At 41.8% G+C, this 26,797-nt stretch overlaps 1 protein-coding gene across 1 annotated transcript in view; it reads left to right on the forward strand.

Annotated features, from left to right (window-relative positions):
• Nucleotides 1-19,739, forward strand: part of anapc1 (anaphase promoting complex subunit 1) — a 73,607-nt gene extending 53,868 nt beyond the window's left edge. Inside the window, exons 43-52 of the mRNA XM_080448620.1 lie at nt 1,869-1,955; nt 2,375-2,492; nt 8,180-8,257; nt 10,226-10,293; nt 10,766-10,904; nt 12,073-12,159; nt 14,420-14,515; nt 15,143-15,350; nt 17,108-17,239; nt 17,671-19,739. Of these exons, the coding sequence (XP_080304746.1) occupies nt 1,869-1,955; nt 2,375-2,492; nt 8,180-8,257; nt 10,226-10,293; nt 10,766-10,904; nt 12,073-12,159; nt 14,420-14,515; nt 15,143-15,350; nt 17,108-17,239; nt 17,671-17,813 (1,156 nt within the window). The 3' untranslated portion in view covers nt 17,814-19,739. The remainder of the gene's footprint in view (nt 1-1,868; nt 1,956-2,374; nt 2,493-8,179; nt 8,258-10,225; nt 10,294-10,765; nt 10,905-12,072; nt 12,160-14,419; nt 14,516-15,142; nt 15,351-17,107; nt 17,240-17,670) is intronic.
• Nucleotides 19,740-26,797: the final 7,058 nt, after the last annotated feature.

Genomic DNA, 26,797 nt, shown 5'->3' on the forward strand with positions numbered 1-26,797 from the left:
CAAGGCAATTCAATTTGCTTTACATAAACATCTAGCAAAGGAAAAACATTTGTGATTCAAAAGGGTTTATTTGTCACAAGTTTATTTTGTGTACAAGCAGGGAAATGTTGGTGTGGCATGCTCTGCAGACTGTGCTAACATAAATATAAAACAAGATAAAACACATGGATATAAAAGAGGGGCCCAAAGAAAATAATCCAGTAAAAACAACGAAATAAGGTAATAATACAAGTAAGACGCGCGAACGCGGGAAGCGAACGCAAAAAAATTAAGATAAATATGAAATAAAAAAAAAAAAAAAAAGTAACCAATAAAAAAATATGTAAAAAAAAAAAAAAAATCTGCGTTAAAAGGAGCATGTTAGAAAAATACAAATTCACAAAAATTTGTGAATTTGCCTCCTTCCGCTGCGTTCGCAAATAGCAGTCTAACTGGCCCACCAATGACGGTGACTGACCACGACCGCATAATCACGTTCTGTATCCAATCCACTTTATTTACAGAGCACATTTAAAACAACAGCGTTGAACCAAAGTGCTGTACACTCAGTAAACAAATATACAATACTAAGAGTAAAACAATATACAATAGACAGGGGGGGGGACAAATAGAGGGTGCAACACATAGACACATTGCCTATGTATGTACTGTAAGGGTCCATTTGGTTATATTCGTATACTCTCACTATTAAATTAACACTCAGGATTTTACAGTCTAAAGACTCAAAAGACCAAAGTAGTACTGTACATTCACATTGTGATGTTGTTTACTGTGTGGTTTAAAAATGATAAATGAGACTAGAAAACAGGTTATAAATGAAACAGGGTAATTTCCCTGGTTATCTCTATTGTTCACAATCTCTAGATAATTCATTTTATGAGAGCACAGTTGACCCCTCAACTCAATTGACCTAACAAGTAACCCTTCCCTCTCCATAAAAGCCCTTACTTTATGACCCAGCAATCATAATTAGTTGAAGACACTTAAGAGCTGACTGTTATGTTTAAGTGGGTCTTTTGTGAGCTGGCATGCACACCTGCACTGTCAAATCTTGAGTGTTCATTTAACTCTTGAGAGTGTACAAATGTAACCAAATTGACCTTTAAGGGGCCCGTGAACACCTGCCCCTGAGTTAAACGAACTCTCAGGATTTTACTTTGTGCTTTTAAAAACGGGGTAAACTATTGCTTAACCCCATTAAAACCGGGAAAGTGTCATTTTCTATTCCTATATAGCCTCAATTTACAACCCGGATGCTAGCCCCTTGGTTCCACTTTGAGTTTGGGGCGATGTGGTATGGAGTTAGGGATTGACTATAGCAAATGAAAGCTCTATATAAAATATAGTACTAACCACTTAAGACAGATTTATACTTTGGCTAACAAAATGTGAAGAAGTTTAAACAATTTAGAATTTTAAATATTAGCACATTGAGTGCCAATGATCCGCGGACCCTGTAAAATGGAATGGACGGATGTGAATCCAGTGAATGTCGCCTATAATGATGACAAATAAGGGCACCAGGGTAAAAGTGGTTAAAGGGCCACCACAGGCAATGATCCTATAAAAAAAAAAGATCTCGTGGGGACGGTTTGTGACCCTTATGTACTGTATTTTATACTGTGTTGTTGTATTACGCCACAAATGTCTCATGCCCATAAACTACTTGAAACTGGATTTTCAGGCTGTGAAAAATCTTGGTGTGAAGGCCGCACAGCAGCCTGAACATTCAAATGTGCTTGTTCATTTCTGTGTAGTACTACTATATGTGAGGGTACATTCCCCAGTGCACATCCCTGTATTGACTGTTACCTCTGTCTACTTTGTATCTTTTTTTTTTTTTTTACTATGTTGTTGTTTTGTGTCAGGTATACTTTGAGCACTTCCAACTCATCCATTGCTGCCCTGCTGTGTGCCCTCTACCCCCACTTTCCTGTTCATAGCACTGACAACCGGTAAGACACACACACACACACGCGCGCACACACATGCACATGCGCGCACACACACACACACACACACACACACACACACACACACACACACGCGCACACATACTGTACTCACACTCGCACAGTATGGACAATCACTACTACACGTTCAGCAGTCACATCCAGACACAAAATATAAAGTTGATCCTTTGACAATAATATATTACTTTTAGATAAAGTACTATATTTATTAAGGTAATACTGTATGCTACCATGGTGGTCTCTCATGTACCTTTGCTGACCTGGAATTTAATTTCCCACACATGTGCCTCTGCTGCAGTGCTCTTCCTTTTACTACTACTACTACTGCTACTACTACTGATGTAGTAGTACTTCATAGTATTTTCTATCTCAAAGTGTGAATGTCACTACTGTTCCCACAGCTATCACCTCCAGGCCCTGCGTCACCTGGTGGTGTTGGCTGCTGAGCCTCGTCTGCTGGTGCCGGTGGATGTGGATAGCCTCAAACCCTGCTACGCCCTCTTAGATGTCACCTATAAGGTAATGTGGTACCTCTTATAATGCATTACGGGTGGTTCTCAAGACTACAGTTTAGAACCAGTGCTTTTATGATTTGATCTTCTTTGAAATCTGAGGTCTATTACTGTAGGTACAGTAGTTTCCTTAAAAAAACAAGGAGATGTGGGGCGATGATAACCGAGTGGTTAAGGCACGTACCATAGGCTCTGATGCCTGACAGCGAGTCCTGGGCTCTATTCCCAAGCCTGGCGGACCCTTGCTGCATGTCACTCCCCTACTCTCTCTCCCTGCTTACTGTCAGTCTGTACACTGTATAACTATCAAAAAATGACCCAAAATATCAAAAAGAAGTAGTTGGAGATGTAGAGGCAGATACTAATGCCTTGTCAGGTTTATATTTAACAACGCCGGTTTGCAGGTGTGAAGAAGTGGGTGAAATTCTTTTTTTTGAGCATGCTCCATCACTTACTACTTACTACTACAGAATGTAGTATTCTGTGAGAAGAGAGAGGGTAGAGCTAGAGTGAGAGCAGAAGGGAAAGAGATAGAAACAGGTCAATTTGGTTTTATAGCTACCTTTGCATGACATGCTGTAAATCCAAATAATATTGTTGAGCAACTTTTATCTGTTGCTTCAAGCCATGGTACGTTTTCCTCACCTACAGTACAACTCGAGCTTGTAGATCTGCTAGTTTGGGGGGGGGGGGGGATTTGACAATATTATGACGTGCCCAAAATAAGGTTGCCAGGTGGAAAGTGGCTTTAAATGATTGCGGCGCTAAAGGGTTCTGCTGGTTTCACAATAGCAAGTAGTACTAGTCTGTCACCATGGAAGTATGTCTATGTAAATGCAGTGCAGTGTTTGGCTTTTGTCCATGTTTGGACAATGATGGATTACGCTGATGAAACCATACATGTGTGTGAAAAAGCACTGGTCGTATCCTTTAAATGCCTCCTAGACCTAACACATTTGGTTATACCATTTGTTGACCTTCCTGTCTCCTCTAATGTAAATGAGGAATCTTTGAGCCATGTAATTTCTGTCTCCGCCATCACTTCTCTCTCTCGCTTTGTGTGTGTCTCCTGATATGTCTCTCTGGATCCTCTTTCTCTGTCCCTCCCTCTATCTCTGCGTCACAGATGTTCCTGTCAACCCTAACCCATAGCTGTCACTTCCTCATGATAAGCTCTTTCATACACACACATACATACAGTTCATGCATACACACATACGTACACTCAAATGGATGCATGTGTGTGTACATAAGATAAGGACACAGGATCAGGTACAGTAAAACTAATGAGCCATTCAAAATAAAGATCAAATAAAATAGTTAGGCTTATAGGCTCTGACACAAGACTGGGTCTCTTAATGAATGGCTTAACATATTTACAGTCAATACATATAAGTCAGAATGTACAATTTATCACCTATATATTGTGCACACTGCACACACATGCAGTACATATAGCCTAGTGTATATGGTGTATGTACGATATATAAGTGTACATGCTCACACACACACACACACACACAACATTTGAGTACTTTTTCCACCACGAACGGTCAAACTCCGGTCTGATCAACGCAACAGATGTTTATATTTTGATTGTGTGCTGTCATGCTTGTTTGAGCACAGGTAGAGAGCTTATATGTGTTTGGGAATATTGTTGAAGGTTATGTTACTTCGTCAGCTCACACCCAAGCCATATGACATTTATTTGATATCTGATCCCAGTAGTTTTGTGAGTTGTGCCAAGTAGGAGTTTAGATTAAATTGTGTTGTGATGAAAACATGATTTAAAACACGGTTTAAACCTACCATTTTATATTTTACATTCACTTGCCATTATTGTCTGCGCCAGGCCGAAAGGCTTGGCGAGAGAGAGTGTTTTGCACCATGTCTGTCCGTCCGTGTGTCCTGTCCGTGTGCGAGCAGCTAATCTCCGCCACCGTTGGCCCGGTCGCTGCGAAACTGTACACACACACTCCCTGGATGCCAATTCAGAACCTCTGCCCCAGATTTTTCACATGGGCCTGTGATAGCGCCACCAGGAGGTCGATTTGTGCAAAACCAATTTTTTTAAATATTACTCCTACAGATTTTATCCAAACATCATGCAAATCGGTACACAGTATCTCTATAGTCATGTGATCAACACGGATCTGTCCGATTTCCCATATTCCATCCTCATTGCCTACGGTTGACTTCCAAAGTTTGCAGGATTGGTCCGTTTTGAACAAAAGGCCTCAAATCATGAACGCAGCTTGCGATTTCCGTGAAATTTCACACGCACATTCCCTCTAGGCCGAGGAACAAATGCCACATTGGCCTTTCATAGCGCCACCAGCAGGTCTAATTTAGCAAAACACATTTTCGGAACAAAATGCCTCAAATCATGAATGCAGTGTCCGATTGCCGTGAAAGGCCTTAGAATAAATGTCACCCTTTTCACATTGGCCTATTATAGCGCCACCAGGAGGCCACAATAACGTACCTGACCTGGCGGAGACCTGTGCTCCGAGGAGCACTTTTTGTTTTCCTAATACCAGTAATGAGAATAATGTGATAGCTTTTCTTTGTCTACAAAAGCACTCACTTTTGGGAACGTGGGAGTGATAGATTACATCATTTTCTTTGAATAATTGCTCTCCATCCTTTATCTAAACCGCAAACAGCACGTTATACTGTATGTTCCTTATTTGTGCCAAATGTTCTAAGATACTATCAGCCCTGTCCTTCTGGAGCACTCCACTTATTTCAAACATTAATGAGGTATTTCTGCCCCGCTGTCAGTGGTTTCTGCCCAGTGTGTTATAAAGCTAGCCATTGTTGCTGTAATATCCGACTCACTGCTGTTTATATCTTCATTGTGCAGTAAATATCCTCTCAATTATGAGTTGTACAAATATAGCTGTTCACAAAGTTTTTCTGCCTTTTTGTGTTTCTGAAAATATCCTTCACTTTCCATTTAATTGAGTCTATGCAGCAATACACGCATGCACACACACTCCCCATGCTTCTCTCTCCCTTGGACATCATTCATTTGATATGTCTGGTATGGGTTGCTTAATGGGGAGTGTGCTGTTGTTTGCCTTGCTGCATACCAAATGTTCCCATGTCAGACAATAAAACACACACACACACACACACACACACACACACACACACACACACACACACACACACACACACACACACACACACACACACACACACAGTCCCTGACTCCCTACAGTTGAAGGACAGCAGAAGGTTGAAGGCGAACTGGAGGCTGCTTTATGTTCTTTGGGAACACCTCAGTTCCAGCCATCATTTCAATTACTGTTCACAGCAGAACACTAAGCCTTGCACTGTGGACATCAATTACTTATCAATGTCACTCCCTGTGTGTGGCGCTCACACACAATTACATAGGCCTCTAAGGGCAGTAAATGTTCATATTTATGTTGTATGTACAGTATTATGTTGAGGCAAACCGAGTCAGAGACATTACAGGATAGAAGTTTAATACATGAGCTCATGGGAGAAGTACATTCAGGATGGTGGTAAAGTAGTCCTCTCTGAGTAAAACAGGGAGAAAAGCACAGCTACTACAGGTATATACAAAGATAAGAGAGGAACTTGCATGTGTCACTTGACCAAGCTGTTCCTAAAACAAGAAATACCAGTACCTGTGCCATTATACCATGGAATCTTGACTCTGATATTCAAATGGTCACAACATACAAGGCCAAAGTTGAACAACATAACAGTGTAAGGTAATCTTACCATAAATCTTCCACACAGCTCAATTGATTGGTTCGGAAGTCACACACAGCAGCAGAACTGGTACAGCTGGTGCTAATGGACTAAAAAGGTTTGTCTAATGAAAAGGTACAACCCACCACAAGAACACTGGCTTCTATTGCATTTTATTTAGCCGGCTGTCTACCTTTTCCAGTCTTGGACAGGGTTCTGCAAATGAAGGAGTGGTACATTTTTGTTTACCAATTACATATGGCTGTCATCCTATCCTAACTAATACAATCGCGTAGTGATTGGACTTCTGGGTTATCTGCCGGTGTTATCGTTCAGTGTTATCGTTTCCGTCTGATTATTTGTGTGATTCTTTGTCTTTGCTACGTTGTATTTATGTTCTAGCAGACCACGTGTCCAATTTCCTACACATTTAGCCTAAAAAGCAATAATGCCTGTAGTTTTGCCTTTGGATTGTCTACTTTTTAATTCTTCTCTATACATTTGTATTCCTTCTTTGGGACATATTTTGCCTCTGTACGAACCACTCTATCCTTCTTCTTCATGTAGTTTCCGCCACTTACGGCTGCCTCCCACAGGTCGGGAGTATAACGCAGTTGATATTAAACTGTGCATGCGTCGAGTTACAGCTGTTGATATGATATCAAACTGCGCATGTGTCGAGTTACGGCTGTTGATATCAAACTGCGCATGCGTCGACTTAGGGCTGCGAGTGCACACCATGACCACAGCCACATGCTGCAAACTCCACACACACTGTGTTTTATGAGCTGGAGGGCGCTTTGGATATCATCTTCATAGCACTAGCACGCAGATTCACACGTGCAATGTTTGAATCCAGGTTGTGTTGTTATTAGCACACATAGCTTAGTTAGCTCAAACAGCATAAACATCAACTTCTCATGGTTGTGGGAGAGAGTAAATATTATGTGCTTTGACCTATGAAGCATATCCTATTCCTGGAAATACATCATCAAATATTACAACACATCATACAATGATTACAACAGATTAAGGAGAAAGTCCCCTTTTCCTGTCAGTTCCATAGCCCAAAAGTCGGGCTGACCTGTAAGCCGCATCCTGTCAGCCATCTCTCTCCCAAGCGCTTGGCTAAATATATCCTTCTGGTGCACATTGCAGTCAGGAGTCATTTCTCCTGACTGCATACCTTCCTTTATCCTGTACTCGAGCCTCTGGACCTGCTTCTAACTTTATATCATTACATGTATGTCATGTTTCCATAACAATAGGAGAACACACCTTGCCCACACATAACTATAAGTCAAATATAGCTAAATTTAATTATAGCAAATATTTTGAGTGTGCGCTCTGCGCTCATCTGTTCTCTGTTATTGCATCTCGTTTGTCATTAAATATGTAGCCATATGCATGCCCACAATAATTGTAATAATAGTATATTTAGCCTAGGCTACTAGATGTGAAGGCCGCAATAGCGGCCTAAACCTCTAGTTAGTCAAACTTGCATTTTGTCAGTGGAATGTTGCTGACACACACCCACATCAGGAATGACAAATCCACAATGATGATTTCAGTCATACTTTGGAATGTCTCTGTTGCTGGGAGATCTGTGTAGCGCCTATGGACTTGAAGGAATTATTCCTCTGGGTAGTTATCAGCCAGTTTACTGCCCTCAAACTAGAGGCCAAAGTCTTATGTCTTTATCATGTGAGCTTATTCATGTTGATTGTTAAATCTTCTACATGGAAGCGGACCAATAACCAAAAGGATTGCAGATTTGACGCCCGGCCCCAACTAGAGGATATAGTTTAGCGGTGTGCAACTTGAGGGTACCCTGACTCCAACTGTGGTAAAATGCCTTTGGGCAAGGCACTGAATCTCAAAACTGCTACCATGTGTGTTACCGAGGGCAAACCCTGCACAGTGCACACTGAAATAAACTCAACATTTATTTGTTTCTTGTTTCAGGAAACCCAGTGGTACGAGGAGACAACGGTGGAATTGATGGCTCCTACCATGCTGCCTGAACTACAGCTTCTCAAACGGGTAATTGGGAAATATAGTTTAATAGGATAACATCAATATAGTAGGTTTAAATGTATCAGTGGCTAATGAACACTGCCCAACCTTAAACGGGTAATGCCCAAATGAATGTTGTATACAGTATCTAATATCCTGTATTAGTACCCTCAAAGTTCAAACCATTGACTGTTTTACAGTATCATGACATGCTAAACTCCAAAACAAAAGCATCCACACTTTAAAACCTTAGAAAATAAGGGTTCCCTGTATTTGTGGATACATCTTACGCAGAGCGAATGTACTGCAAGCAGCCGCTAAGAAATGTTTGACATACTTTTAATGCAGAGCAACAATAACATTTGTTTTGAGTTGAAAACTTTAATGAATTGAATAGAAATTAAAAGACAAACACATTTCACAATTATGCCTTCCCCTGCCTTTCTCTTCACTATGGTCATTTCATTTTCAGAGTCGTGAGTTGACAATTCTGCAGATGGATTTCATCGTGCCTATTGTGTAAAAATGAATAAAGTAAACTGCACCTAAAATGGGTACACAGCCTTAATCTCGTTTTAAGTATTTTAATGAGAGACACAAACAATTATTATTTCTCATTTTGAGCCAACAAGTTTTAAAGAGCTTTGCAGTGCAACAGTTTGCTTGTGAGTGTGTTGGCGCAGCAGTTGAGAGTGTTGGTTTAGCAAAACAGCAATTTCCCCAATTACTGTAAGTTCTGAAAGGTCAGGGCATGTCTTTATTTAACTTAAACTCATTTCCTCTCTTTGCTCAAGTCTTGGAGAAACCAGAGGTCACTAGCATAAATAACAGTGCTTAGCAACAGTTTAGTATAATATACTAAACTGTTGCTAAGCACTGTTATTCATGTCAACTATATCATAGTTGACTCCTTTCCTCTCTTTGCTCAAGTTATGGAGAAACCAGAGGTCATTACTAGCATACAAAACAGTGTTCGCAACAGGATAGTCGAGAGTTAACTAAAAGTCAATGGGTCAAATTTGTAGCATGTCTTGTGACTATACCTTTCCCATTTTTAGAATGTGATAGCTTTAGTTAGTTTCCTTTTTATGTCCAGGTCACGTTGACAGTTGGACCAAAACACAGTTTGAGATTCTGATGAGAAAAAGCACTTGATGTTTTCCTGGCCACTGGATAGGTCCATTGGCTGGTGTCAGTTTCCTATGTGATTTTATGCTGGTGTGGTGCTTGGGTGTAATTTGAGTTATGGTTCCACGTCTGTCCCCATTTAGGCTCTGGTGCACATAGCAATGCCAATATTCCTACAGTGAAGTACTTAGATATTATAATAAAACATTAATTCTAAGATTAGATCAAATAAATCCTCAATGATCCCAGGGGGATATTCTATCATGCTTCTTTGTGTTCTAAACTGAAGTTATGTGAAATTATGGTCTTCACTGTAATTATTTTGATATTATACTCTCACTGTGCTGGTGGAAGTGCTGATGCAAAGATAATCTGGAACTAGAAGATTATTTTTGCATCAGCACTTCCACCAGCATTGTGAGAATAATATCAACATAATTATGATCAATGTTATCAAAAGAAACACAATTACATATTGATCAATTCGTAATCATGAAGTTAGTGTTTCTTTTCATAACATTGTTCAAAAGGCCATGTTTCTTTTGGTGATTGTGATCAAATGACATGTGAACAACTTTTCTTCTGAAATGGAAATCAAATAAAATGCAAAGTGCTTTTAACATTACACAGTGACACAGAGTGGAATTAAGCCAGGAAAATGTTACCTTTTGTATGAACATAAGCGAGATAAAACATGAATTATCCCCACATGGAAGATCTGTTATTACAGCAGCCAATAGCAATATATATATTTTAACACCTGAACAATGTAGCATCAAAATATACAGTGCGCACTCGTCTTTTCTTGGCTGTGTTTATGTTGAGGTAACATTTCATGGTGTAGTGTTTTGTTGTTTGTTGTTGCAGATCAAGGTGAAGGGGCCACGTTACTGGGAATTGTCCATCGACCTTAGCAAAGGAACCCAGCATCTGGAGTAAGACCTTAATGTCACTTTAGCAGAATAGATGGGCATGTCACAAATTCAGTCGCTTTAAAGGCAATTTTTGAAATACAATTAGTAAATATCAGCATATCATATGTCTTTTTGTTTTTAATTTACACTTTGTGGTGTTGATAATGTTTTGGTTCTGATGTCATCGAGTCCAGGACAAAAATTGGTATTGCAATGTTTCTCTCACATTTTTGAAAGTATGTCTGCTTTGCTCTCCCTTTCCTCCCCCACTCGCCTTCTCCTGCTCTCTTTTAATCTAACACTTTAATCTACTCTTTCTCCCCTTTCCCACTTTCAACCTTCCGCATTTTTTCCCTCCTATGTTACATCTTCCTCTCATTCTCTTTCCTCCATGCTCCATCTCTCCATTCTACTACCTTCCCCGTCTCACCCCACTTTGTCCTGTCTCCCTCTATCATCTCCACATCCCTCTCTCCTCTCCCCTCACTCACAGGTCCATTCTGTCCAGAGATGGCGTGTTGTATGTGAAGCTGAGAGCGGGTCAGCTGCCTTACAAAGACGACCCTCATGGCTGGAAGAGCCTACTGGCCTGCAACGTCAACAGCCACAACTCTGAAGTTAGGGCCTTCAAGGTACACAGCAGAGCAAGTGGCCTGCATTTGGCTTCTATGTACACACGTCCATTTGGACAGGGTGTCAAATTGTTGGCCTGCAGGCCACATAAGGCACGTAAAGGAGTCCAATCAGGCCTGCAGGATGAAATCTTGACCATTTATTATCTGTATGGCAATCGCTCTCACTGCATGTGGCCTGCTTGTGCCTGTGTTTTGCCCAGCAGATTGTGTACTTAAGAAAACAATAGAGGGTTGATTATAGTTAACCACCCACTGTGAACTCCAGTCAATCCCCAATCTGTTCAACGATCCCAGAACAACCCAGTTAATTCACCCGCTTTGCAGTCTGTACGTACGTGTCCCTCATGGAATACTTACAAAAAGCCGTGGACAGTACAATGACAAAAAAGTTAGTTTGAAAAGTGAGTTTCAGAATCGTCTTCACTGAGTGATTTATTTTTTATCCTTTCAGCTATAATCATCAGCGTCATGCTGACCCAAACACACATGTTATCACAGAGGTGAACACGTTCATTTTGTGCCCTCAATAAAGTGCTGGTGTTCGATTGGTTACTTGTCAGCTATGTATACTTCTACTCTCTATCTTGATGAGAAAATAGGTGCCATTGTGTTCTACATTTGTGTCTGATAATATTCCATTGCAAATGGTTTATTCATGGAGGATGTGGGGCTACCACAATAAGCAACATTTGTAATGCATCATCACAACTTTATTGTAGCCTGTGACTAAGTTAATTCTGATCACAAATATAATGCTTGCTAGGCAATCTTTTGCATTAGAAACTAAGGTGGTTGACATTCTACAAGTCTCCCTTCGTGACTTTACCTCACAACCATCCAGTGTTGCCTTGCAGGTTGATTTATACACTCTAGTCAAATGAACACTCCAGATTTGACTGTGTATGTGTTTTGGGGGGATTGCACTGGGGGGATGTTAATTGCCTTGCACCAGGGGGCACCAGGATGCAAACAGGAATTAAATTGAATTGCTCCCTGGTTGGTTGGTACTGTATTGTCTAGTCTTGGCAGGTTGTGGCTGTAGGCGTCACACTCAGCTGTGTCTTTGATCTCATGTGTTCTACGTTCTGCCACACAGTGCAGACTGTATACCTCTCCATCACTAACTCCTGTGGGTGGGTGTGCGTGCGTGTGCGTGTGTCTACAGCCCGAGGCCATCTCTACATTCACCTCTGAGCCGGCCCTGGTGTCCTTCGCGGAGTTCTTCTGCAAAGCCTCTGAGGGAATGAAACATGTGAGTTTACCACACAAAACGTACAGTACAGCCCTAGCATTTGTATTATTATTAAATACAATGAGTCTATCTCAAATCGAACTTTAGAACCTCACTTATTTGCACATTGCTGGCTACCCAGGCCCTTTTTTTTGTTCACTTAAATTTTATTACGTTTTCAAGAACAAAACGCATAAAACAAAAGACAAACAATAGACATCACATATGCTGCCAAACATCATCTTATATAATAATAAAATAGAATAGAAGGAAGGCACAAGTGCTGTTCAATGTTAATAAACGATAGTACATGAAAACTGTATATTTTTTGTTCAAAAGGTTTTTGCTCGTTCAATTCTTACAACAACCAGTTTCATTTATTTTATTTTTTTTACTTAAATTTTTTATCCCGCGATTTTTGTAACCCATTTTTTTCACCCGGTGCCAATTTCCTAAGTGATCCTGGGCGCTACACCAGCCCTACTCCAGCACTACACCAGTCCCCCACAGTAGGGAGGCCAGGGCCGAGCTCATGCTTCCTTCAATGCATGAGAGCCAACTGACCTTCTTGTCACCTGACAGGGGGGAGTTTCCCTGGTTGGACGTAGCGCGTGGAAGGAACACGTTATTCCAACCAGTTCCCTTCCCCTCCATCAGGCGCCCCGGCTGTCATGGGGGAGGCGGTATAGCGACCAGGATTACTACATGTTTTTGTGAGGGTATTAACTACCCTAGGAGACACGGGGAGAACATGCAAACTCCACACAGAGTAGGCCCTATCGCCAACCCCACCTAGGGTATGGGCGCTGATGACGCGGAGGAGAAGACACGCCCCCAGCGCCCACAGCGTCCCTCACATCGAAACCAGGACCTTCTAGCTGTGAGGCGACAGCGCTACCGACTGCGCCACCGTGCCTAACCAGTTTCATTTATATCATCTCACACATAGTACCTTCTCCCTAGATCGTCAGAAAAAAACAAACAAACATATATACACATATATAAATATATATATATATTTGAGAAGTCATGCGTTGTGTATATACACAGTACATGAGTATGTATGTCATGGGTTAAGTATCGTATCAAGACCAAACAGATATTTATTTGAAATCAGGCCCTCTGTTTTAATGCAAATGGTATAGATGCCCTTCCTGACTTGTTACGTATCTATCGACAGTATAAATTCCACAAATCTGTGTATGTACAGTATGTGAATGCGTATCTCAGGAACCACCCAACCAATCGCCTTCATATTCGGCGAGTGGGTTCTGACACCCTATGGGAATGCAATGTCGGTCATATCAGTGGTTCTCCAATTACATGCAAAGAAACATTATGGAATGACGGGTGTCTGCCGCGGAAAACGGGCTTGCACACAAATGATGCAAAATTACGTGAATTATAGGACTTACATCATACTACCCACTCACAACGCTTACTAGAGGTTCTCTGGATTGATTATTTGGATCGAGCAGTGCCATTAGTTTCAGCCTACACCGTTAAATGGAAGAAATTTCACAATTTTCTACCATAAAGTCATGTAATTGAATTGAAGCAGGAGAATTTCTCTTGCAGTCTATTTTAATTTTTATCTCAAGCTTCATCTTTCTGGCTCTATTTCACATTTCTCTCTCTGTGACTTATCTCCTTATCTTTGTGCTATAATTATAAACAGGATAATGTAGTGTTTGTTGGTGGTCAAGCACGAGTCTTGTCTGTGTCTGGATTAAAATTGTGTGTGAAATACTGTAAATTCACATTTTAATTTGTGCATGTGTCCATCTCTGTCCAACACTCTGCTTCTGTGTCTATCTGCCTTCTCCGACACCTGATTTACAGTCACATGGTGCTGTTACGTGCCTAAAATAACTGATCCTGAAGCTCAGAACGTGTTGCAATGCAGCACTTTGTGAATTTGTATCAGCTATTTTCGTCATGCCAACACCATCATACGACAGAGTATAGATTAAGAATGACTTTCCCTTTCTGTCTCCATCATATTGTCCCTCTACTAGGCTGTCTCATTCAACGTCCGTTAACACACCCAGGCCCTGCTGTCTTTGTCCCACCGTTACATGAATGAAGAACAATGTTTACATTAACATGGTCTTGTGATGTAATGGCTCTTTCTGTTGTTTCTCAAGTGGAGGCTCCAGCATGTCCAGTCAACCAGACTGACCAGACAGTCAGTCTGACTTCCTATCGCTGTCACTGTGTATTTATGACTCTGTCTATCTCTCTCTCTCTCTCTCTCTCATATATGTATGTATGTGTACAGAGTGAAGAAAGACTGGCCCTTTTCTCAGCCATGCTGTATGAGTGTGTGACTCAGGAAAACCCTGACATGTTGCCTACATACATTGCCATTGACCAGGTATGCTAGTAATCATTAAGATACATATTTTGATTTTATCCTTTATTGTCAATTCACCTTAAGTATACAGTGAATTGAAAAACATTTTGCTTGTGCAAATGCACAAGCTAAATGTGCCTCTCACTGTGAAAGTGCATAAGGATAACAATTTAATCCATGGCAAGATATGAACCCAATTTAAATGGTCATATTGAGATTGCTGGCTTAATGTTGACCCAGCATTGGAAAAATCTAACTTTGTTTTATAATGTGGAACAAAGTCAAGCATTTCCATTTCATGATTTAAAATAACACATTAGATATTTTATATATCATAGGCTTCCAGAAACGGATCAGCTGAGCCCCCTTATGAACACATTACGTGTGTGTTTGCCACGTGTACCGTTAGCGTTTCTATTCTGGCCGTAGAAAGTACTTTAGTACAAACTTGTTTTGTTGTATATAAACATAACCGTACACTTGACCTTGACACCAATTATCCAGATTATCGATTTTACCAAAATTGCAATTGATACATTTTCTTGCTCGATTAATCCAGTAACGGATTAATAATTTCACCCCTAGTTGTGTAACATTGCGTGATTGTTACCGTGATTCAGTGTATATCCCTCTCTCTGTCTCTACCAGGTGGTCCATTCTCTGCGTGAGGGCGACCTGTCTGAGACATTCCCCCTGTGGCAGATGCGGCTGGTGTTGGAGTTGTGTGAGAGCAGGGTGCTGAGGACCCAGCAGCAGAACGGACACGGGGGCCGCGGCCGAGGTGCCCTGCTCTGCTCCGAGTTCCTACCGGTAATGAAGAACACGGCTGACGTCACACTGGACACCTGGATCGCTGGTGAGGAAGAAGCAAATGGGGGAGGGGAAAAGATGGCCCTGTAATGTAATATGCACTCTGATTGCTTCCATCTATACCACTGGCTCTCAAAGGGGGTTCCAGGGGGTCCCCAGCAAAATGAGGATGTGTTCAAACACTTATGCCCCAAATTTCTTTTTTTTTTGGCTAAATGGCCAATCTACAATGTGCATCAAGCGTTATAGATTTGATATTATATTAACATATTGCCAAATCTCTTATGGGGGTCCCTGGCTCAAAATTGTTTCAGATGGAGGTCCGTGGAAAAATACTTATGAATGTTAAATGTTTGAGAAAATGTATTCAATGTTTGAGAATCACTGATTTATACAGTGCAACCAACCTATGAGCTGTAAGTCTGTAACCTGAAAGACTGACGAGAAGTGACTTGGCGGCATGTTCCACAGCTGAGATGTGTCAATACTTGTCCCTGTGTGTGTGTCTTGTTACACTGACGTAATGTAACTGTTCCCTCACTGTTGGCTCCCTCCCTCTGCAAATATCTCTGTGTTTGATATGTCTCTTTCTGTCTCATCTCTTCCTCTTATCATTTTGTCTTCCATTCATGTGCATGTCTGCTTTCTCCTCTCTCTCTCATGCATGAGCGCGTGCGCACACATGCACACGGGTGTGCACACATACACTCCCACGGTCTGAGGCGTGGGAAACGGGTGCGGTATTTTGGGCGAAGCAGCACTTCAAACAAACAAACCGTGATAACATTCCATTACTTTCGTATTCACATGGCCTGTTAGAAACGGACCAGAACTCAGAGTTAAACCAAACTGCAGCAGTAGTCTGGTCTGTTACTAATTATATTCTATTCATTTATATATATTTTAAAACATTCTTTATTTTTGTTATTTTATTTATCATCTTCGCCAGGCCGGAACGACCGGGGTGGATTATGTTTTCACCCTGTCAGTCTGTTCGTTCATCTGTGTTTCTGTCTGTCTGTGAGCCCCCAAAGGTGGCGCCACAAACCGTTGCATCGTCTATCGTACAAATTATATTTACCCCCTCACCTTCCTCGTGCACCCCATTACTAGCCTGCCCCAGAGCGTCTGATATCTGGTCTAGAGGAGCGGATTCAAAATCTCCGGAGAAAACATCTGTGGGCTCCTATTGGTTCACCGATCTGTGCGCCCGCCCCCGCCCCGCTCCGCGCCCCTCCTCCTCCCCCCCCAATGTGCAGCCCAGAGCCCATACGTCACAACATTTGGAGCGATGCCCACTGCACTCTGGTTGGTTGGGGAAATTAAAGGTTGACTCCTGCTTCCTATGCCAGGAATGTCAACAGCTTGGTCCAGGCTTTCTTTTTGAGCAAAACGCGAAGGAAAATAAAAGCCTGGAGATCGAGGCTACCCCACTACTGGCACAGCCCTGTGTAGGCAAACAGGCCCGGCAGGGCTCTGCACCCCAAGGAGCACACTTTTCTAGTTGTTCAATCATTTCCTCCAGCTGTATGCATATCTTGTGCTTATCTCGAGGCCTTCAGCAGCAGCTTGGCTGAGGGTATTAAGGACCACTGTGACCCTGTGGAGCTGTGTGTGTGTGTGTGTGTACTGCATAAAGTAACAGTGTCTTCCTAGAGCTAAGCGTATCCAACTACAGCCAGCTCTTTCTCTAATCTAATCCCCCCCTCTCTTTCACATGAGCCCTGTGTTTGTCCTGTTTTTTTTTTTAACAGTAATTGGTGTGGTTTTTAGACATTAATGTGTGTGACGTGTGCCCTCTAGATAACAGCTCGGTGCTTACGTCTTACATGAAGGGTGAGGACTTCACTGAAGACACCCAGTCCACCATGCTGGCCTGCTTCCTGGTTTACCACTCTGTCCCCTGCCTCAGGAACACACACTCTCAGCTGGCGGGTGAGACAAATGCATGCATGGAAACACACACACGCACACGCACACACCACAGCTGGAGAACAAGACATGTATACAGTCAGCTGTAAAATACACACAAACACATGCCTTCACATACTGTACAGACAAACATGCATTTTCGTATACAAACAACTTGTATGTATACAGTACACAACAAAATCAGTCAATGCAGTGTTCTCACACAAATGCACACACAATTTGCATTATTATTCACGTAGTTTTAGTATTCCCTTATATTTTCACTGTGTCAGCGGTTGTGTGCCATTCTCACATTTCTCCATCTCCTGTCCTTGCTTCTCCAATTTCTCTACCTCTGTCCCTCACTTCCTTCTCTTTTTCCTACCTTCATTGTCACTTTTACGTCCCTCCCCCTCGCTTTCTCTCTCTTTCCACCCACCCCCCTTTCTCTCCAGGTGGCCATTCCCTGGGTGACCTGCTGTTGAGTTGCAGCCAACTGGGCATTCCCCTCAGAGGCCTCCTGAGACTGGGTCCAGTGATGCTGGGCACCACATCTGGATCACAGACGGGCGTAGGTTACCCTCAGTATGCATACTAAAGCTCTTGGCTCCACCACCAACCTCCCTGTACTGCACTGACTTCATTTCATCATTAAGTGGTCATGCAAGTTCACTGACAGTGTAAACCTTTATCAAAAGTTACAGACTGCCTCTAATGGATTTTCACACAGTGGCTGAAGGTAAAATGTAAGACGGCCCAAAGTGAGGTGTCTCGTGGACATGGGAATCTAGTCACTAATACTTCAAAGATGCAGTTTATAGAATCTAAGGTATAGAATTATATACCTACAAAATGTACCAGTTATGTGGTATCAGTAGGCCTTTCCCTGCGTGCTCTGCTGAGCACAGCTCTTCTGTATTCTATAATCCTAGCGCAATTTATTGATATCTATCAGAATCTGGCCGTGTTTGGTCAACTGATATTAACTACGATCAGAAAAGGGCCAAAGAATTGCTCGGCAGTCATTTTGAGGCAGACCTCACACCATGTTGTCCCAACTGGGGTCACATACTAGTGGTAAAATGTTGCATCCCTGTGGTCCTGACCAGAAATTCTTAAACTGAGTTTCCTTTTGTTGCCACAAGATAAGAGCCACTTATTTTCTCAATATTTTTAAAGAGACTTTGTAAAACTGCATTAAACAAGGTAACTTTACCAAATCTTTATCTCCCTGATTCTTATGATATCAGCATTTGACACAAGACATGACCACTCTGGTCCTGTGATCAACTCCTGTGGCCTAATGCCCTGACTCTGTGAGGTCTGTTCACCCCAGCTGGGGTTAACCGTGGTCTGGTAATGCTCGGCTTGGTTTGGGCCGTCATCGCTAAGCCAGCCAGCAGGATTTAAAAGGAGCGAGAGTCGAGAGACAACATCAAAACAGACAGCCGTTCAACTGATGTTCTATGGAATAAAAGTACACTCTTAAGGATCTTAAAGAAAGTACATTAGAGACACTGATTGTGACACAGACAAGCAATGTTTGGAGCTAAACCCAGAGACATGCTGGACAGTTACCGGGGGGTTTAGGCCTCAGGAAAAAGGACAGGATGCTGTCATCATTGGAGTCTGCCATCGGGTGAGTGACGTGTGTGGTAAAATTTTGAACAAATGTTGCTTTTACAGATAACTGTTAAAACATTAATATCAAGCTACATGCAGTTATATCCTCCCTGGTAGGATTGAAAACCAGCTGTACCAGGGGTCCCTGATGACCAGGGTTGTAAACCATTGTCCTACAAGTTTAGTATGTTGTTGTACCACCAGTGAAATGAACTCTAAAGGTTGACAAATGTAAGTTGTGTTTGGTACCACAAAGCCTATTTAGAACTGACCATCATTTGGATATCCTTGCTGTATTTTGGGACAAAAATCAATTTGTCTGGTAAAAGCTTGAAAGTAACTTTGGAAGGTTGCACCCCATGAGACGCTGTAGGAGGAAGACTAAAATAAAGTCCACTTCCTGCCCTGCCCTTACTGGGAGGTAATATGATCATGCGATTTGCCTAGTGATCATATCCTCAGATAGACCTACAGTAATATCTTCAGAGGCTTCATGCATTCTGACCCTCTTCAAACAGAGTTATTATAAACTAAATAAAATACTTTATAGTCACTGCTGCTCAGTGGACTGGCAAACAGTTCTGTCACCACAAAGCAAAGACAGGTTGATGGCATAACAACTGTTCCTTAGCAGTGGAATGTTTATTTTAATTTTTTTTAATGACCTGAAAACATAAGACCAAGAAAACAACAACCAGAGTCAGAATCATAAAATTGCATACTTCTATGATGTCACCGACTCCTCATTAGTCCTCCTAGTTTAGCTCCACGTAAGTGAATAGTGGTGTCTGATAGCATTGCAGAAACATTGTTCAACTAGACAGTACTGTATGTAAAATGTTTGTACTTAACTTTGTACTCAAAATGTGTTATGCAATAAAATAAATGGGGATTTGAGGTCATTTCAAATGAGTCTGTGGTCATGTTACATTATGTTTCGAAACTTATAGTTTTTTCATTACTACTGTGTTTAGACCATTTACTTAAATGTCTGCTAATGTTGCTGATGATTGGTGTAGCAGCATCATCGCTGAGATGTGATTGGCGTTGCAGCGCCAGCTTAGTACTAATGTTGCTGAGCTGTAATTGTCTTAGCTACAGTCGCTGAGTTGCTGAGCTGTGATTGGCGTAGAAGTGTCTATTGGAAGGTGTTCTTTACTGTGGCAGTGTAAGCTGTGCTGTGATTGGTCTACTTTTGTCGGGACATACAGATAAATATACTGTAGGCCTACCCCTGTCTAGACCCCTCGCCCCTTCAGCGCCACGTAGTAAAAATTAAGATTGGTCATGGTCTGTGGTGTGTATCTGTGTTGCCTGTCTGTCTGACTTTGTACCATTCATACAGTACACTGGCAAAGCCGGTGAACCCGTCTGTAGCCAGCTTGGTGTTGACAATTTTCTGAGTTCAGCACTTTCAGGACAGGATGGCGACTGGTCCTCTTATCTCAGATTATCAGAAAAAGCTGTTAGAGGTTTTTAGGCTTTAGATATGGCAATGGGAGCCATGTGTGTGAGAGAGAAAGTAATGTTCTGTCTTCTGTGTGAGTGTGACCACTGGTCTGTGTCGACTACATATTTGAATACTTTACACATTTTTTTGCTTGTGTTTGCCTTTATGCCTTCATGTTGCAATGGTTGGAGGCCTTTTTTGTCTATCCAAATACCTCCCCAGTTATCTGCAAGATAAGCTACATTTCCTAGAATACACAAGGAACACTAAACAAGGCTGTTTGTCCCAAGGAGACATTTGTGTATTTGCAAACTAAAGTCCATATATCCATTCATGGAGGTTTGTGAGTTTGAGAGACAGGACTGTGTGTGTGTGTGTGTGTGTGTGTGTGTGTGTGCGCACTACATGTGTGGAAGGATGTACAGTGTGGGGGCTGCTAATTGTTAGCCAGTGGAATGCTTGGGGCTTTAGTGGAGTTCTTAGAATGTTGCTAACTAGCAGCTCTCTGAACATTCCAGAGCAAATGAAAAACATGCTAACAAATGCTGCATGCTCTAACACTACACCCTTTTCCTAGAAATGGAAGACATAGAAATGCTTTTCCCTAATGCCCAATCTTCCATTTTCAAGTGATCAGTTTGTTGCCGGCATGGTTAACAACTGCCACAGGCCACATTAAAATGCCATCACAAAAAGAGCATTTTAGACCTATCACACTGATGTCAGTATGGGAAAAGTCAAAATTGGACAAAACATTAAAAATGTTTGTGAACATGACTGATAATGTCCATGTCAACAACATAAATATTCCACTGTGAGGTACCAGAGGCAATTTGTATCATTTACAGTACAACCCCTGTGTCCTTTTTTACACTCAGGAATTTGCAATGCACCAGGAATCCTCTCTATATCTCTACATCTATGCTGTTCCTCATACCAGTCCTAATTTTCCTGGTTAGGGTGGACACACTAAAAGGTTTGTTGAATGTATTAAGAACTGGAGTTGCTTTCCTCCCAAAACAACCTTCCTACGTAGCTCTTTGTGCTCCATGGCTCGAGGATTTTCTGGCCCAGATACTGTATGATCTGTAAAGAATCAACTACACTTTGAAGTTGCGAAAGATGCTGAGCACACCCACTCTTCTCCCATTCACTTTGAGAAGTCTACTGCATGTTGTCAGGATTAGCTTCTTTCTCAAGTGCTTAATGGTACACACACACACACACACACACACACACACACACACACACACACACACACACACACACACACACACACACACACACACACACAGGGATGAGTTCAATTCAGAGAGTACTTTAATTAAACAAATAATACTATTGAAAAACTTAGCATGAGACTGCCATGTTGCACTGATTAAGAAATGTCATGAATAATTACGAGTAGTGTCTCATTTCCTGTTTAATTAATTTAATCAATACCTTCAATGCCTCAGTATGAACAGCTGACTTACTGATACTGTGTGTGTAGTTTGGTAGCATTTTTGTAGCCTAGTAACAGTCTAGTCCCATGTAGCTGAATGGATAGAACATATCACTGACAGTAATAGTATTATGTACTTCCTGTAATTCAATGGGTAGAGCGTGACTATAACATGGCTGGTTTGAGGGGTTTTGTATAAAATGGGTAGAACACTGCACTGACCCCAGGGTTGGGGCGTCTTATTCCCATTGGGCTCACGACTGCTAAGGATGTATTGTACAATGAGCATTCTAGTTACTTTGGATGAACAACTCCAGATGGCATGGGTTATATTTATTCTGATGGGTGTAACACATCCTCTCTCACACCGTTTATTTAGCCAGGCATAATGCATTCTGCATCGTTCTGCATAGCTTGAATGCATCCAGTACCACAGTTTGTAATGCATGTGGGTCATATGACATTTAGTTTGGTAGCGCACATCCATCCATCCAGCTTGGTACGCATGCATTCTGTGTGTTTGTAGTAGGGGATGGTTTGTACATCTGCTGCTTTGAACATTTTTGAAAAATCTTGAAAGTTTTTTAAAAATGTTGAATAATTTTGAATTACGAAAACGTCTGAAAACCACTGATTTGAGTAGATATGGGTAGAACTGGCCTCAGGTCTTAATGGGTTAAGTCACCCTGAATGAGATCTTCAGACAACCCTGTAGCAAGGTGAAGCGCACCAGTACCTGGTTCCTGTTATGTAACGTGGACAGACTGTGTCCATATCCTGGCTACCCACGCTCCGTTTGTCAGCCAACGTGACACACCCCACACATTCCAGACCAAATGTCATGGGACACCAACCAACACAAGTCATCATGGGCCAACAGGAACTGGGAGTGTCTGTGTGTGAGCTTCAAAGTCCAGTGGGATTAATGGTCTGTGCTTTGAACGCAGCAACTTCCACACAGAAAATAATTGGGCTTGTGCATCTCTTGTGCCCTCATTGTAAAGGGCTTGGCTTTTCCCAAAAATAGGAATAACTTGCATGCTTTCACCTAACACCGCAAAACCTTGCTTGCATATCAGTAGACATAAGCAGAGGCTAACCCTCAATTATTGCCCCATGAAAACAAAATGGGGGCGGCCCTAGAAATCTAATTTCCGGTTAGGTCCTGACGGCCATGTTGATTTGTCCTAAACTTAGTACAGTGGTACAGAAGAGCTGCCCTATTGACCACAGGAGAAATATGAGGCCGATCAGCAACATGCCGTCGCTATGACGTGTTGCACTCACTGTTTGGCCCCCAGTATTGCTGCATGCAGCTATATTTTGTGTTATATTAGTCTTGAATTGTTCCTCCTACATGATCTTATTAGGATCACAGGGATGTCAGAATTCAGAATCACTTTAACTTCATAGCTAAACTTAGGTAATTGTCTGAAAGTTATTCCCAGCACATTATTACTTATCAGATGGGACATTCCAACATTCATCTGGCCTTTTGTGTAGACTCTGTGCCTGTGCAATTGAAACAGATGGAGATCATAAAAAGCGAAAGGGAATTCTACCTAGAGGAGGTCGGTCAAGGAGTTAATTTGACCTGTGTATTAAAGAGGTAGAGAAGGAAGCTATATCTTTTTTTAACGGTAGTTCAGGATACGCTCATCTCTACCGGTCTATAATATGTCTTATGTAAACGTCGGTATGACTCTTAAGGGGTCATATTGGCCTCATTGAAGACACTTTCTGTATACAGACGCTGGTCTTGTAAAGCCCTGCTGGGCCTGGGTGTGGAGCAGTGGGAAATGGGGCACATCCGTTAGAGCAGATAATTTCATCCAGACATCCACCCAATGGATTATTGGATATGGATTAATGTGTTACAACATCGCTGGAGTTTGCTTCATAGGCCTACTTACCTTAAGAAGAACATTACACGTGCAAAATCCTGAGTGTTCATTGAACTTGGAGGGTGTAAAAATGGACCCATAAGAGTTGATGTAACACTCAGGGTTTTGCAGTGCAGTGTCTATTATCCTAATGCAGTAAATCCTACCTATCTGGTACTACCAGCAGGTTGGAACCAACGCTAACAATTATTATAGCAATCATGCCTGCTTTACTGTAATTACGTTGATACAATAAATATGAGGCACAGCCCAGAGTTGTTGACAATGATAAAGCTGCCCATACCATCTTCACAAGAGAGAACCCTGTCTTGGTACCATGGCTTTTTACAATTGTACTGCATGTTCTGAATGATCATTGCCGTCTTCATGAGGTGGTACAGTAGTGTGTCTAGTTGATGTGCCGCTTACATAACTATGATGCTTTGAGATGTCTATTCTCTACCCTCGATTTTCTGTCCGTCTTCATCGTCCGGTCTCAACAAAACATAAGTTGTTAAAAAACAGTCATAAAACACAAATAATGACATGGCTTAATGTGGATCTCAGACTTTGTGACTGTTCTATCCGACCTACATTTGCTTCCATTATTATAAAATGAAAATTAAGAATTTAAAAAATATAAAGCATTTGTCAATTCCTTTGCTCACCGGCAGTGTGGTCCACCGGTTGGCAATATTATCCCCGGACACACACAGACCCATTTCTAGATAGCTCGCCTCCTACATAGCCACGCCGTGAAAACCTCCACAAAGATTAGAGCAAAATGCTAAATTGGTTCAGGTCAGATCCAAAACCCCAAGGGGCTGTTAAAAAGTCCAGCATGTAATGTCCCTAAATTAGCCTGGTGGATGTGTTGACAATGATGATGTATTCTGTGAGTCCTGTGTTTCTTATCCTGGCTGAGAGTAAATTTGTTTTTAACTTGGACCCTAGTATCCCAAGCGAACATTCATCGAAGATAGCAGATGTACTGGCCGATATTTTTGTAGTTTGTAGATCAGCTAGAAAACGTAGTGGGTCAAGGATAGAGCCCTAGGGGACCCCGGTAAACGAAGTATGTTGTTGTGTAGTGTATATAAGTTGTTTGTAAATGAAAATGCATGTTTGTTTGTACTGTATGTGAGTGCTTGTGTGTATTTTACCTAACAGCTGACTGCATCCTATGTGTGTGTGCATGCATTCAGCCTGTGGGAAGAAGATCAGAGGGCCTCCGGGGAGAAGCCTTACCGTTTGTTTCCACAATAAAAAAGAGCCATTCTAAGTATGTCAGTGTGAACACACCTTTGTAACGCTGAGGCTCTCTCACATCCTGGCTTAGCTCTGACGCACTGAACATTACAATGCATCCCATGTTTTCTAAATGCTTTTCTTAAACCGGTTGGCTACAAGAGCACCTCTTGTTTAGGGAGTAATTGCTGGGGGCAGACAGAGGTACTCATACACACATTTAGACAACCATCATCTTATATGGTTTGTGGCTAGGCAGCTGCGCTGGAGCAGTCTTGCAATAGAAACACTACGTTGCTCAAGGGCAATTCCGCCTCCTTGAGTGAGGACCTACAGTATTATCTTTGTTCACCTACCCAGTCCCATTTGGTGTACAGATCCAAACTTATTACAGTCTGGTCACAAACTTGCTTCTCCAACCACCCTTGTGTTGCCAGCTCTCTCATGCAGTGGTGGACAGTGCACACAAAGAAACAAGCAGATAAGTATTTACTTTCGAGCCTATCCTAATCTAACTGCAGCCTATACGTATGATGTGTAAGTAATCTAACCGCATCTATGATGTGAGGTTTACACTTGACACCCACATTGACATTCCTGCTGACCCCTCCCTGTTCCTGTACATGAATGAAGTCTTGTGCATTGATGAATTAATAGCCTACATTTGAAAACATGCTGTAGTCTGCATGTACACACAGATATAATGTAAATGTATACACATTATGACAGGAAATGATACATTTCTACTTGCACCAGGGTTGTGACTGGGGTCAGTTCGGGCCATTGGTTTCCTCAAAATTACTGAAACACTTACCAGCCTTCGGGGAACTGTTGTGTGCAATTTATTGAGAAATGTGTGAAAGTGAGTGCTCTGCTGTAAGTGAGCAATGATACCAGTTCAACCTCGTTTAAAATGACAGGCCTGTATGCGAGAGCTTCTGGGAACTCGGATTACAAAACACCTGGTTCAAATGGTTCAGTTCTTCTTAATAATCTAAATTTGTTGTATACCACCTGGAGTACCAGGTGGGTAGGTTTGTTTCACCAGGACCACTCGCAGAGTTTCAGATTAGTTGGAAATCCCAGAAACGAATACCAAATGTTACAATTTATAGTTTCCTGTCCTGTATTTTCCAATACTCTGTAGTGTGTACTGTCCCTTATTGCAAACACCACAACTCTGGTTAAGTAGAATAAAATATGAAAGCATTTGCTAATACAATTTTGTAACAGTCTGTTTGGTAGGATTTGTCATGCTAGATGTGGCCCATTGAAAATGTGTCAGACTTTCAGAGTCATAGTTAACCACTTAAACCCCAGAATCCGCATTGTGGGGAAAGCTTTCGCTGAAATTAGCAGATCGACAAGCTCACAACGCGATGCAACACTGTATTTTCAGCGAAAGCTTTCCCCACAATAACGAGAAAAAAAGAAAAAAAACACTAGTATTGAGCCCTGAGGGACTCCGGTTACCCATATGGGGTTTAAGTGGTTAATAATGCAAAATGAAACAATTTTTCATATGGATTCATGTTATTTGTATACACACTGCACCATTATTCATTGTGTGTGAGAGACGGGGGGATTTGCATAATGTGCATGTCAGTTAGTTTTGGCCTTGATCTGGGCATATGGAGGACCCCATTCATTCACTCTGCACGTTACAGGGAGGGAAAAAGTGACAGCTCGCTGGGTGGGTGTGACCAAGGACATGAAAAGTATTACTCTGCAACTCTGCATAGCGACATCCACTCACAGTAATGAATGGTGGAGCTACAGGCTGCAGAGGACAAACCATCTGCAAGAAAGTTATGGGTAGAAAAACTTTTAAAAATAACTTTAGTCGAAATGCAAACTTGCAGTGTTAGGAAATGTTTTAGGTGACATCTGCACCGTATGTGTATTGCAATTCGATCTGGTGAAAACAACAACCT

The sequence above is a fragment of the Gymnoscopelus braueri genome (genome assembly GCF_963280865.1).
Source record: "Gymnoscopelus braueri genome assembly, chromosome: 14".
NCBI classification, from domain to species: domain Eukaryota; kingdom Metazoa; phylum Chordata; class Actinopteri; order Myctophiformes; family Myctophidae; genus Gymnoscopelus; species Gymnoscopelus braueri.